This window comes from Corylus avellana, chromosome ca3 (assembly GCF_901000735.1).
Source record: "Corylus avellana chromosome ca3, CavTom2PMs-1.0".
Lineage (NCBI taxonomy): Eukaryota > Viridiplantae > Streptophyta > Magnoliopsida > Fagales > Betulaceae > Corylus > Corylus avellana.
In genome coordinates, this window is record NC_081543.1 from 6,079,445 (window position 1) to 6,093,397 (window position 13,953).

The window sequence follows — 13,953 nt, forward strand, 5'->3', positions numbered from 1 at the left end:
AGTACTAAAGCTTTACCCTTTCCGACTTCATGTTTCACCTCCAAACAATACCCTTCCCTTGCTCTATTAGAACCCTAAATTCCTGAATTTTTACCTGACAAGCAGCTGCCACTGAAAAGTCTTGCAAGATGCTTCCTATTTCCAGCCCCTTAAAACCCTTTAAAATTCAATATTTCCTAACCCAGTTTGAATCATAAGCGCTCAACTTTCTTTTCCCATCCTTTAAAACTTCAAAGCAACAATTTTCCCCTGAGATTTATGTTTAACTGAACGCAGACAAACAACCTGCCATATTGTCCTTCTATTTGTGATGATTGATATCTGAAACATGAAGTTAGTAAATTGGTAATGCAACAACCTGCCCACTAGTCTTAGCATGTTGAGAGGAGGAGCCCTATCCAAAGGCCATACCATCATGGTAGAGCCATAATTGAAACCTTTTAATTTGAGCAAGACCCTCATAGAAGATGCCCATACAAATTAAGAAAGATGAAGTCATACGAAAAGGCAGTTTCATTGCAGAGAGGGGGGGAGGCGTGAGGAATAATGGAAAAGAATTTCAATATCATAGGTAGATTTTAGTCTTCCTACAAATTTGTTACAGCAAATTTCATTAACAGTATCCCCCGGAATAATAATAAAACACCATCAAAGAAAGGAACCTTCAAACTGTCATCTCAGTTTGTCTTGACTCTGTGGACCATGAAATCTTAACTTTGTGCACCGGGTCGAGCAGGCCCAAAGTAGTTTGTTACTAATCCCATAATAGCAAACCTGGTGTTCAGAAAGTATAATCAAATTAGTAATAGCAATAAATCAAATATGTCATAATTCTGACACATTACTAGTAAACTGAGTGAAACAATAACACCATCATATTAAAGCAGAGATAAGAAAAGGCTGACACATTGAAGGTTGAAAGTCATCAAAAAAGGAACCAGTAAAATTTTCCAAATAGAAGGTAAACCAATAATTTGGAGTGTACTACACTACATTTTGTCGAAATACTGACTTTGGGAATCCCCTGTACTTTAGCTTATTCTGCTTTTTGGCTGCGATAGTATGTTTTCTCCGATTATATGCCAAGATTTTGCACACAATGAAGCCCTAAAATTGCACTGAGAGGTACACATTAGGCAAAGGTTGCACTAGTCTCTTCTTGCAGTGTTCCAGCAGATATAAAACTTAATAGGCATACAATGACTGCTTTCATATAGACAACTAAGATAAGGTCTTCAAACCTATCCTACCAAGAACAGATACCCGAAAGTTGACGAATTAGTCTCCTTCTTTCAGTTGCATATGGCTTAAGAAGTATAGGTCTGTCACCCTTTTATCTACTTGTTTGTTTATAAATTTTGATAAAAGCATTAATGGGAACAACTTTACTCTCATATTTTTCTCTGTAACTTTGCATCTTAACTCTATAAGTCCATACTCCAGAGGAACAACCGAACAAGCAAATTACAATCAGCAAGTGGATAACCACCAAAGTTAACTGTGTGTATCTAAACCTACCTACCATTGACACAATCTAAAAATTAACTACCTAAGGAAATTGTACGTAGATAACTCGAATTTGTTACAAATTTCCTAGTATCTCCAATATGTTCAATCGAGCGCTCAGCGATATAATTGTGGGGAACCAGCAAAATACAAATTAATTCTCTAGTAAAAAAGAAAAGAAAAAACTATCTGCATGTTGAACACTTATTTGACAATGTTGGAGAAGATCAAGCAAACCCTAAGAATTTATTTCACCAATACAGACATACAAAAAAATTGCATCAGATAGATTCGTACGATGAGGCAGAATGTAGGCGAAAGAAATACAAGCACATATACATACATCATGGCCATGGAGATCTGCTTGAGGTCATTCTCGACATTCCGCATGTTGACGAGCGATTGGGCGCAGAATACAATAGCAAGCCACGAGCTTAGCTTGTACTGCACAACATCAAATTGCAAGCAAGAACTCAAATTTCTGAGGCACAAATATATGTTTGTACGTATGTATGCATGTATATAATAAATCAGAAAAATTGAAGGAAGGAACTTTGATTTTGACGGACCCGGAACATGACGCCGGCGATGCCGAAGATGACGGCGATGAAACCGGAGTAATCGACAGGGAGATCTTGCGGGGACACCATCGGCGCCACGTAGGGCTTCGCCGCTGATGGCTGACGTGGATCGTTCACCGACGCTGCGTTCCCGTGCGACGACATCTCTCTCTCGCGCGACCGAAAGCAGAAGTGGGAGACACGGATCCGGTGATGATTTTCTTTCGTTTTAATTGCCGTGGCGTTTAAATATGTAAAATAAAAGAGAAATTATATACAAAAACATGACATTTAAAATTCTCATTTGACACAAACTTGTTTTAAAAAAAAAAATAGTGAATTGTAATAGATCTAAAATCCAATAATGATTTTAAAAATCTCTAAGGGTAGCTTAATCGGCTATGGATTACACCTCATAAAGCGGAGATCACTAGTTCGAATTTCTCATCTCATTCTCTTATGTGGACAAATCAAAAATAATAATAATAATAAATAAATGTTACGTTAAGAAATATGTATTTAAAAATGAGAATGAGAGTTTGTGTAACATTTATCTACTTCATCTCATTCCTCAAATCAACAGCGATTTCTACTTTTTTATTTTTTTAAAAGGATTCATAGTTTTTTTTATTTTATTATTATTATAAATCATGGACAAAAATCTTGCTTAGCAAGATCAATGCTTTGAATGAAAACAGGATTGTCCTCCAACCATACTTGATTGAGGGATTGATGGAGAGTAGCTTTGCTAATGTATGAGTTCGTTAACCTCTCAACGAATGTGACATACAAAGCAATGAAGCATGATGGTAGACTATTAAGAACTGTGTTGGTATCCTCTATAAATTGATCATATCTTGTCGCAAAGCATTTACTATTTTTAGTGCATCTCCTTTGATAATGAGTGTTGGGCCCGCTAGGGCTCAATTCAAAACAAAACACAACTGCTTTTCTAGGCTGCCACCGCCTCTACTACCGTTGGGTCGAAAATGAAAAGAACTGTGGCACACATAGATATCAATACTAGCACTGTATCATCTCAGACAATCACTCTTACACCCATCTTCTTGTTTTAAATATAAAGAGACTCATTCCAATTTAGCTTGATCACCCCTTTTGGAGGTTTTTGCCATGTCAACAGTGATTTCTACTGTTAAATTAGGGAGTAAGTACTTCGAAATAAATAATACTCTTCATAATTAAAATAAGTAAAAAGTTATGTAGCCCACAAACTACTACTATATATATATAATGTTAAGTCTCCTCAAACTATTATGTAGCCCTCAAACAGCCCGCTACTTGCTTATGGCATCAATAAGAATTGTACAAATTTCTTACAAATTAGGAGGTGTGGTGCTTACAGGGAGGCAAAAGGCGTTGAAGTCCTCCAAGAAAATCTGCAGACTCTTGGAGTTCATTAAAAATCCGACTGCTTCTTCATTAAATTCCATCATGAAGCCCAACTTGATGAGCTCAGAGAGTGGACCAATATGATCGTTGTTATCCCACAACAAACCCTCAGATATTGCTTCAGAAAAATATGTTGCATATTCGATGATATTCTTGTATCCACCACACCTGTCCACCTTCTGTGCTACAAACTTTGAAGACTCTCTATCCCAAAGCATCACCCGGGTTGCTTTTGCTTTCACAATTTCCCCATAAGAAAGTGATAAACTATAGTTCACAGTAATGGGTTCAAATGTCTCAAGGAAAGTAATATTCAGAAGCCTTTTGTTAGCGTCATGCCTCGTTTCCATTTCGATTTTCCTTGTAGGGTCAGCAAGAAAACCAAGGATGAGTCTAACCATCCCTTTTTTAAGCAGAGTCTCCTTTGGGTTCACTTGCTTAAGATCAACAACATCCACTGATTCTTCCTTGTGCACAGATTCAGATATTGTGCGAACCCCAATTTTTCTGCACATTTCAACCATCTTTCTCCGAGGTAAAGAAGGCAAGCTTTCATGAGGGTACCATACAACTATAGGTTGAGGATAAAAGTGCTCAAACAGATCCTTCAGTTGGAGATCGTCAGCAATGAAAACATCATGCTTGCTGGACAGCAAAATTCCATCTGAGCCTGAACCAACGGGCAATTTCACCAAGCTACCAGCCATAGTTTTCCTAGTTTTTTCACTCCAGTGCTTCGAAACATACACCCAGAACTTACAACAGTCAGCATTCGACAATGGTTGTCCTGAACTTTCCCAAACCTTCCAGAGCTTGCAGTAATCATCAACTGAAGGATTGTGCCTAACAAGGAAAGCATTGGAGAAAAAGTTCAATAACTTTGGATCATAGTGTTTCTCCAAAACTTGCAACTGCAAACTGAAGAGACCATCCTTGTCATGCAAAACACATTCTCCAGGGCCGACCCACTTACCCATCTGACTTTCATTTGGGATCCAAATCCTCTTGTAGCTTCACTGTCTGGCTTCCAATTAAACTCGCTCAAGTAGTTGTAAATTCGAACAATAATAGAAAATTGATCAAGATGGAAATCAATCGGCATCCATTTTCCACGTCAACGGTAACCCCAATTGCTCTGAGTTCTTCTCTGTAAGATGTAATACTAGAACTATAAAAGCCCTCATCAAGAAAAGGTCCATCAGTATGCTTCAAATAAGAGCCCCAACGAGAAGTGAACAATAAGCACTCTTTTGGAGGCCTATAACCAACATGGGTCTTCAGCCATTTCTGAGATATTTCTTCCCAGAATTTGCCCGGAAATGAATAATTCCTATCTTGCAGTAAAATGCGGAGGCATTCTAGCAGCTTAAGAACATTATCTGGAGTTATGCAGGAGTGATCTTGAGGAAAATAAAGACTAGCAGCTACCATCCTCACACCATCTTTGATATCAACAACAACCCCCATCGTCTTCAGCTCGTCCATGAATTCATGAATGTCCTTGCCATAATAGTTGTCACTATCATCTATGAAAGGAGAACAGTAATTGGAGAAATTGATTGCCAATCTGGCCCAAACGGAATGCAACTACTTGGAGGTCTATAAACACCAAGCCGAGTTTCTTTTGACATGGAAGACGCGTGCTGCCTGAAAGTTTGAGCAAATACCATGACCGCATCCTGAAAATCCACCTTCACCCCTGTTTTCTTCAACTCGATTCTGTAAGACGAGATGCTGCTTCCATAAAAACCATCATCAATCAATGGGAAACCTCTGAAAATCTGTAGGATGCAACCCCATTGTGAGTCAAACAAGAAACATTCTCCAGGAGAATTGTAACCCATGTTTGACTTGAAGCATTTCACACCTTTCAATGCCTCAATGAGTTTGTTGGACGATCTAGAATGACGTATACATTCAAGAATCACATGAACAGCCTCAGCTGTCAGCAAAGTCAACCGTGAAGAGGGCCTCAAATTGTCTACAACGAGGTTGTAACTTTTACAGAATCCAATTCGCACACCAAGCGACTTCATCTCCTCTTTAAAAGAAAGGATTTCTTCCCCATAGTAATGTATATCAATAAAGGGGATGTCACTTATTTGAGATGCAATTTTCCATTCGACATCAAACAAAACAGATCCAACTGGAGATCTGTCACCCCGTGATGTCCTTAGCCATTTTCTTTCTTTTATACTGTTGACAAATTTGTCCAAGGGAAGAGAATTTTCCCTCAAGAATCTAATGAAATTAAGGACAGAAAGCACAAGGACTCTAGTTAAAGTAGAGGAAGCTGTAAGAGACATAATATGCTTCCCAATAAATTCACATGCTTCGCCGTACTCAAACATGACTCCAATTGTCTTCAGCTCTTCCTTATAGTCATTTATTCTTTCTCCATAAAAACTTTGATCAATCAATGGAATGTCAACGAGAACTGATTGATTCTGCAAAATGTTTCCCAACGAAGAGGAAAACATGAATGACTGATATGGTGGCCTGTAACCAGAACAGCCCAGTAACTTTCAGCCAACTACCTTCCTTTATGCATTTCAAGAACTTCTCTGGAATGCAAATTTGTCTCTGTTTCAAGTTTCGAATCCAATCCAACAGCAAGAATGCATTTTCATTGGTAAGTGGTGCGGAAACAGCAGACATTGCAACATTCGGAGGAGTGATATAGGGGATATCAGAAGCTGCAACATAAGTTATTAGGAAATTTAAAAGCTGTTCACCAGAAATAAATTCATCTGCAAAACGACCTGGATGCAAGTAGTCTTCTCCTAACTCGACATAGCCTTCACCTCTCCATGGATTTGAACCAACCAATCCCACCCATTTACTTCCATTTGCTGGGACAAGGACCCATTTCTGTTCGGTGGTTAGATTGCCATAGTTATCTGCGATCGGCATAGATTGACACAAAATAACCGCATCCCGTTTTGAAAGATGATTCTTCGAGAGAGAGTGATATAAGAAGCAAACAAATGCAACAGCAAACTTCCGGTCTTTCTTTATATAATTATATAGGTGAACTGCATAGCCATATACATTAACAACACTAATCTTCACATGAGCTTGAAGCCATTCCCACACCCTCTTAGAGGAGAAGATAGCTTCTTAGGTACTTTTTGGCATAAATAATTGACTGCCCATGCATCTGAATACCTTCTTCCAATCAATCAGGCATGATGCTAGATGATTCTGCTGTGATAACACTACTTGAATCCAATTCTCAGGTGTGCATTCATTTATGCTACACAAAGCAATGTCCCCAACATGACCCACATATTTTAATAGTGGTATGCTCCTTATGTTGGTGTTGTGAAATTTGGAGTTCCAATTATCAACAAGAAATAGTAAAATATCCATATACAGATCCTCTAACACTCCTGCAATGAGATTAGTACTCCCGATACACTTGACATACCAGTTGTTGTTGACAGGCCCCACCCCCAAGAAACTCAATACGTGATCATACTCCTTTCTATCGAATCCATAACTCAAAATATAGTTTCCATGGGATGAGAGATCAAGCAAGCTCACCCCTTCATTCTTTGCCTTATCCAATATGTTCCAGAAAGCAAGCATAAGCCTACAAATTTCATGTGGTTTATGGAAAAATTTCTGCTTTGTGTAGGACTCGCTTGGAACAATATTTTTTCGACAAGCTTTGCCTTGATTGACCCCCTCACGATATTCAACTCTTTATAAGAAGAGCTGTTGACAGGAATGAACTTGAACATGGGCGCCAAACTAGATACTTGAGCATTTTCTGATGTTCTGATTAGCGAGACCAAAGCATTGATAAAAGCAGAGGGCACACAATCGAGAATACCTTTGTTCCATTTGTTGTCAAAGACGATTGTTTCCCTTGATGATGCAAGAAGAAAATCTGCCTGGATTGAAGGGAAAGTTAGTGAACATCTATGTTGGAAGAAATATGAGGTGTTTTTTTTTTTTTTTTTTTTTACTTGAAAGAGAGAGATGGGTTACTTTTTTTTTTTTTTTGAGAGAGAGATGAGAGAGATTGTGAAAGAGACTAAAGAGTGTATGGAGAAAAAAAAAAAAAAAAGTTCACAGGATCAAAAATTGGCGTTAGCCTATAACTCTGATACCATATTAGAACTTATAATTTAGTGAAGAGAAATGAGAACAAGAAAGAGAGACTCGGAGAATTGAGGTAGTTCGGCCTATGACCTACATCCACACATCAAAGCTTTTTTATGGTTACATTTTTCCTCAATATTTTTGATTGTATACAATACTCTTATTTATAGAGAAAGAGTATGAAAGTTACTAGTCTTTTCTACTTTTATATTAACAACAACAAAGTTAATTTATCATTTGTAACTTTTGTCTCTTAAGTTCTTTTAACTCTTAATTCTTGAGTTATTTGTTTCTTGAGTTATTGTAACTCTTGTCTCAATAATGAGTGAGGAACCTCCAAAGTCCAAGCATACACATTACATCATCAAGATTCAAGAACCCGTAACAAACAAACATGCAAACGTATAGAGTGATGTGAGAGAATGAGTTAGGAAGGAACCTGAATGACTTCCCTAAGGAAATGGACATCTTTAGCATAAAGTTTAGCACAGAGGTTCTTGACGGCCTGGTGAAGATCCTCCGTCAATGGGTTCTCTTCCCCTCTAATCGAAAACTTTTTCTTATGTATCGCTTCTATATATGTGTTCTCTCGCTACCGTCTCCATATCCGCACGTTACAGAAAACCAAATTAAGCACATACACAAATACAATGAAACAAATATGTATATATATATACACGTTGAAGAAGCTTATACAAATATCTTGGGCTTTCATGAGCTTTCTGATTCGACCCATACGTCTCCCACCCTTAGATATTTATATTATTATATGTATAAGGGTGTGCGGTTAGTAACTATTTTTTCCTATCCCTAAAACCGCTAACGGCTTCGCCTTAGATGATTAACAGCTTTTTTAGCATTTTAAGCCATTCGATGCCTAGAAATAACTTGTATTTCATAATTTAAGAATATACATATTGAAACAAAAATTATAAGATCCTGATCTGCTGGCCGCCCCTACCTATGTAATGAGGAGTGCGGACCCTCATGTAAAGTTTAATTTGACTTCTAACTATGTCAAAAATTCATTTTTAATTCATGTTGCATTATGACTAAAAATCAGGCTTCAATTATAGTTGTCATAATTTGAACTTTTCTATTAACCTCTTATTATATGATTATCAGTCCCTGAAAGCAAATTAATAATTCCCCTTAGCTATGTTTGCCAAGAGAAGAGCCCGACACTGTAGCTGGAACGGCACTGTTCCAGCTACAGTGCCATCTGACATGAACAGTGCTAAAATTTGACTTTGTAATTTTTTTTTTTTTAAAAAAAAAAACCAAAATATCACAATTGCTGCATGCTGCCAAAAATTGCTGCACTGCCAATTTTTTTTTTTTTTTTTAAGCAAAATATTAAAAAAAAAAAAAAAAGACCCCATTTTGGCCAAGGGGTGGCTGGAACCACCCCATCGTTCTCCTCCTTTCTTTTTTTTTTTTTTTTTAATATTTTGCTTTAAAAAAAAAATAAAAATTGGCAGTGCAGCGAGCAGCAATTTTTGGCAGCATGCAGCAATTGTGATATTTTGGTTTTTTTTTTTTAAAAAAAAATTACAAAGTCAAATTTTAGCACTGTTCATGTCAGATGGCACTGTAGCTGGAACAGTGCCGTTCCAGCTACAGTGCCGGGCTCTTCTCTTGGCAAACATAGCTCTTATGTCTCGAATCCGGATCCTCTTCAGACTTAAGGGTATCCAGTTTATGGTTGGGATTTCTTTAAAGAAATCCTAGCGCCACAAATGTAAAGAAATCTTAGCGCCACAAATGTGCCACGTATCTTCTCAATAAAAAAATATATATATATTAATCAATACTTAAAAGATAAAATAAAAACTAAAATAAAAAAATAAAAATAAAAAAAGGATGGGTGGCCAGTCCCAGGCCCAACGGGGGTGATCCGGCCACCACCAAGGGCCAAACTAAAAATAAAAAATAAAAATAAATGGGTTTATTTATTTGTTTTTTTTTAGTTTGGCCCTTGGGGGTGGCCGGACCACCCCTGGCCAGCCATTGGAGCCACCCCCGCCTAAAATGGGGTGGTCTAGCCACCCCCTATGGCCAAGATGGCCATCCCTTTTTTTTTAATTTATTTATTTTTAATCTTAAATAGTATTTTATTCTTATTTTTTTGTTAATAGGACATGTGTCCCATTTGTGGCTTTAAGATTTCTGAAAAAAAAATCTTAGCCATGAATTGAATATTCTCAAATATATTTTGGACTGGAAAGGATCCTATTCTTTACGTATTATAGTAAAGTGAAGTTCATTGAGCCTGGGCCTCGGCCGTCTAAATGGTAACTCGTATTGCGTAAATGGGCCCATTTACTCTCGGCCCCTTCTCCATTCCTCCTCGGGTTGTAGGCCTCGTTTCTTTTAGGGCTTTAGAAAAGCACGTTAGCTACTCAACGATTGCGGTATTTCATATTACAGAGGGTTTAGTGGATCCTTCACATTTCCAATTCCAATTAACTAGCACACTTTATCACGGTAAGTTTCCTCAATCTCTGTTTTTCCTTCTTTTCTTTTTTTTTGAATATTTTGGTTTCTCTGAGCAACCCCATTTAATGGATCCTTCACTTTATCGCTGTTCTCCAAACTTTTTGTACTTCATGGTGATTAAGCATGCTTGGTTTACAATGTCATGTCAGTAAGGTAGCTTTTGCACGATGGATCTAGAAATTAGACTAAAAAAAATATAGGTAAGAATCTCTCTTTTCTACAAATTATTTTTTGAACAATTGAATACACTAAGAAGTTAAGTGCTAAAAAAATGAAAAAATTAATTCTATATTGTTTCTAATTATTATATCCTTATCTCATTGAACAGATCAAACCCCGAATTCATTTATTTTTCTGGTATACAATCGGATTGGAATATCATAATAATGGTATAAATTGAGTCACTTTTGTTTTGATATTCTATACAAAACTCCATAAAGTCAAAGTGTAATTTATCAATTCCTTTCCATTTTTATCTGTTCCACTTGTTGCAAATTCTAATTTGACTATACAACTCTCTTTTGATTCCTCCATTCATACGTATTCAAGCATTACATATATGATATATGGATTAAGCCCTTCATAAGCTCAACTCGATACATAGTAGTGGAGAGTTTGAAACATATACTCGAACATTAATTAGGACGAAGATCTAAACACCCTCATTATTAAAAAAAAAAAAAAAGCCTACAAAAGGGAAATTAAAATTAGAGAATAGGATTAACTTTTTTTTTTTTTTTTAATCAAATACGGGCAAAGATTACAGGGGTGAGAATTTGATTAACTTCATAACATGATCATAGTGCTAACACCTAATGCACATTTTCATCTCGTGGCCGGCGTTGTTGCTCTAAGACACACTGGATCCTCCAGTCACCAAAGATTTGGGTGAGTCGTCTACAAACTGTGAAAGCCACTCGAGCTCCGCCACATTGTCACTCTGCACATAAGACATTAAGAAAAATAACAATAAATAAAATTTGATACGAAAATATGAAACATCAAAAGTGGTGTGGTGCTTACAGGGAGGCAGAGGGCGTTGAAGTCCTCTATGAAAATCTGCAAACTCTTGGAGTTCATTAAAAAACCAACTGCTTCTTCATTAAATTCCACCAAGAAGCCCAACTTGACAAGCTCAGAGAGTGCACCAATATGATCGTTGTTATCCCACAACAAACCCTCAGATATTGCTTCAGAAAAATATGTAGCATATTCGATGACATTTTTGTATCCACAAGACCTGTCCACCTTTTGTGCTACGTATAATGAAAACAATAACTGTATAATATAATTGTAATCAGCCCATCTGAACTATGGGTTTAGTATTCTATTTAAAGAATTAATTACAAACAAACTAAGCCAAAATATATGGCTTGTTATACCAGAATAATAATCTCTTGATTTGTTGAGATATTATCTAAAACTTAAATAACAAGCATTTGAATTTGAATCTTCAGAAACATTTGAATTTGAATCTTCCAATATCTTATCTGCAAAAGATTTAAGTTTGAATTCTGGATTGAGTTGTTGTGAAGCTTCTTTATTTCCAATACCCTCCCACAATTTCGACTTTGGTGGACAAACGTTGAGATTGAGAGTAAGATGCTGAAAATGTGTAGACACAAGTGGCTTGGTGAGAATATCAGCTATTTGATCTTTGCTGGACAAAAATTTTACAACCAATGTTTTTGCAGCAACTTTATCACGTACGAAGTGATAGTCAATGGCAATATGTTTCGTTCTTGCATGAAACAATGGATTTGCCGTCAAATACGTTGCACCAATATTATCACATAATAAAATAGGAGGCGTCGACAAAAACACTCCTAGTTCAGAGAGGAGGGATTGGATCCATGTAAGCTCAGCAGCAGCATTAGCAATGGCCTTATACTCTGATTCCGTGCTTGATCGAGAGACTGTAGGTTGTTTCTTAGAGCACCAAGAAATTAGATTCTGTCCAAAGAAAACACAATATCCAGAGGTAGACTTACGATCATCTGGGCACCCAGCCCAATCTGCATCTGTATATGCTGTAAGTTGAGATGAGGAGCTTCTTCGAATGACTAATCCATGTGTAATTGAATGCTTCAAATAACGTAGGATACGCTTTACTGCCGACCAGTGTGTGTCACGTGGATTATGCATAAATTGTGAAACTTTATTCACTGCAAAAGAAATATCTGGACGAGTAATAGCTAGGTATTGCAAAGCACCTACAGTACTGCGATATGGAGTAGGATCAGTGAGAGATACACCTGAATATTTACTTAATGGAGAAGAAGCAGCCATCGGAGATGTAATTGGCTTGGATAAATCCATGTTTGTCCTCTGCAGAATATCTGATATATATCTTTGCTGAGATAAATGAATACCATTTGGAATTTGAGTGACTTCAATTCCAAGAAAAAAATTTAAATTCCCAAGTTCCTTTATGGGAAAATCTTCAGAGAGCACCTTAATCAGTCGATCAATTGATGTAGAGTCAGAACCTGTAAGAATTATATCGTCTACATAGACCAATGCAAATAAAGAAATGCCAGAGGATTTATCTATGAACAAAGATGAGTCAGATTTTGAACTAACAAATCCCAGATCAACAAGCCTTGTACTTAGTCTGGAAAACCAAGCTCGTGGTGCTTGTTTTAGACCATAAATTGCCTTTTTGAGTTCACATACTGCATTTGGAAATTGGGGATGAACAAAACCTGGTGGTTGTGACATGTAGACGGTTTCACTTAAGTTTCCATGAAGAAAAGCATTACTTACATCAATCTGTTTCATCACCCATCCTGCAGACACAGCCAAAGATAAAACAGCACGAATTGTGATAGGTTTAATGACAGGGCTGTAAGTTTCACTGAAATCAACTCCGGGTTGCTGATGATACCCTTTAGCTACCAATCGCGCTTTATATCTGTCAATACTACCATCAGCTTTTCTTTTAATTCGAAACACCCACTTGGAGCCTACAATATTCATTGAGGGAGTGGATGATACCAATTTCCATGTACCATTCTGGATTAGTGCATTGAACTCGGTGGTCATTGCATCTCGCCATACAGCATCTTTCACAGCTGAGGTAAAACAGGTGGGTTCAATGGCTGTGGTTGTGAGAGATGTTGTCAAGGCATGAGGTAGTGGATATTTGATGGTTCCATCGGTTGGGATTTTTGGCTTGGAAACGTGATTTTGTGATCTGGTAATCATGCCATGTGTACGTTGAGGGAGGGATGGCATAGGTTGCTGTTGGGTGGTGTCCGTAGCTTGTGCTATGGTGTTATCTTGCTGGAGGCTTTGGCTGAATGTCTCAGTTGGTGGGGCTGTTTCATATGCTTGATCTGTAGTGTCAACAGGCATTGAGTCAGATGTGCCAGAAATTTGTAAGGTTGGAATTTGAGGAGAAGACTCTGTGGAAGATTCACTTGGACTTCTTGGAAATTCTGCAGATGCATGTGAACCTTGAATTGAACTTGAATGAGACAAAGCATTTTGAATTATTGGAGAAAGTGAAGACACATCATGTTGACTTCTTGATTCAAGTGAACCTTGTATTGAAGTAGAATGAGACAAAGGATTTTGAATTGTTGGAGAAAGTGTTGCAGGTGAAGACACATCATGAGCAGCAGATGCAATATGGTCATCTTGAAACTGCGGGATTTTTGGATTAACCATGGGAATATATTTTCTGGAGGGAGCTGAACCGGTAGGAGAAGAGTGCTGGAATGGAAAAACACTTTCATTGAAAACGACATGTCTTGCAATTATTGTTTTTCCTGAATCAAGATCAAAGCACTTATACCCGGTGTGAGGTTTACTGTATCCCAGAAAAACACAGGATTTTGACCGGAATGAAAATTTATTTTTGTTA

General features: G+C 37.4%; 1 protein-coding gene across 1 annotated transcript; it reads right to left on the reverse strand.

Moving 5' to 3' along the window:
• Window positions 1–497: 497 nt before the first annotated feature.
• On the reverse strand, window positions 498–2,291 carry LOC132175862 (protein Asterix). The gene is made up of 3 exons (XM_059587937.1): window positions 2,076–2,291; window positions 1,850–1,950; window positions 498–774 (listed from the first exon to the last, which is right to left on the reverse strand). Exons 1-3 carry the CDS (start codon window positions 2,229–2,231, stop codon window positions 711–713), a joined length of 321 nt encoding a protein of 106 aa, XP_059443920.1. The 5' UTR covers window positions 2,232–2,291; the 3' UTR covers window positions 498–710.
• Window positions 2,292–13,953: the final 11,662 nt, after the last annotated feature.

Excerpts from the sequence above, each read along its gene's own strand:
- LOC132175862 (XM_059587937.1), bottom strand. The coding sequence starts at position 2,231 with ATGTCGTCGCACGGGAACGCAGCGTCGGTGAACGATCCACGTCAGCCA. Across the intron at positions 1,951-2,075 it reads TCGCCGGCGTCATGTTCCGG|TACAAGCTAAGCTCGTGGCT; the intron begins GTCCGTCAAAAT and ends GATGTTGTGCAG. Across the intron at positions 775-1,849 it reads CAGATCTCCATGGCCATGAT|GTTTGCTATTATGGGATTAG; the intron begins GTATGTATATGT and ends TCTGAACACCAG.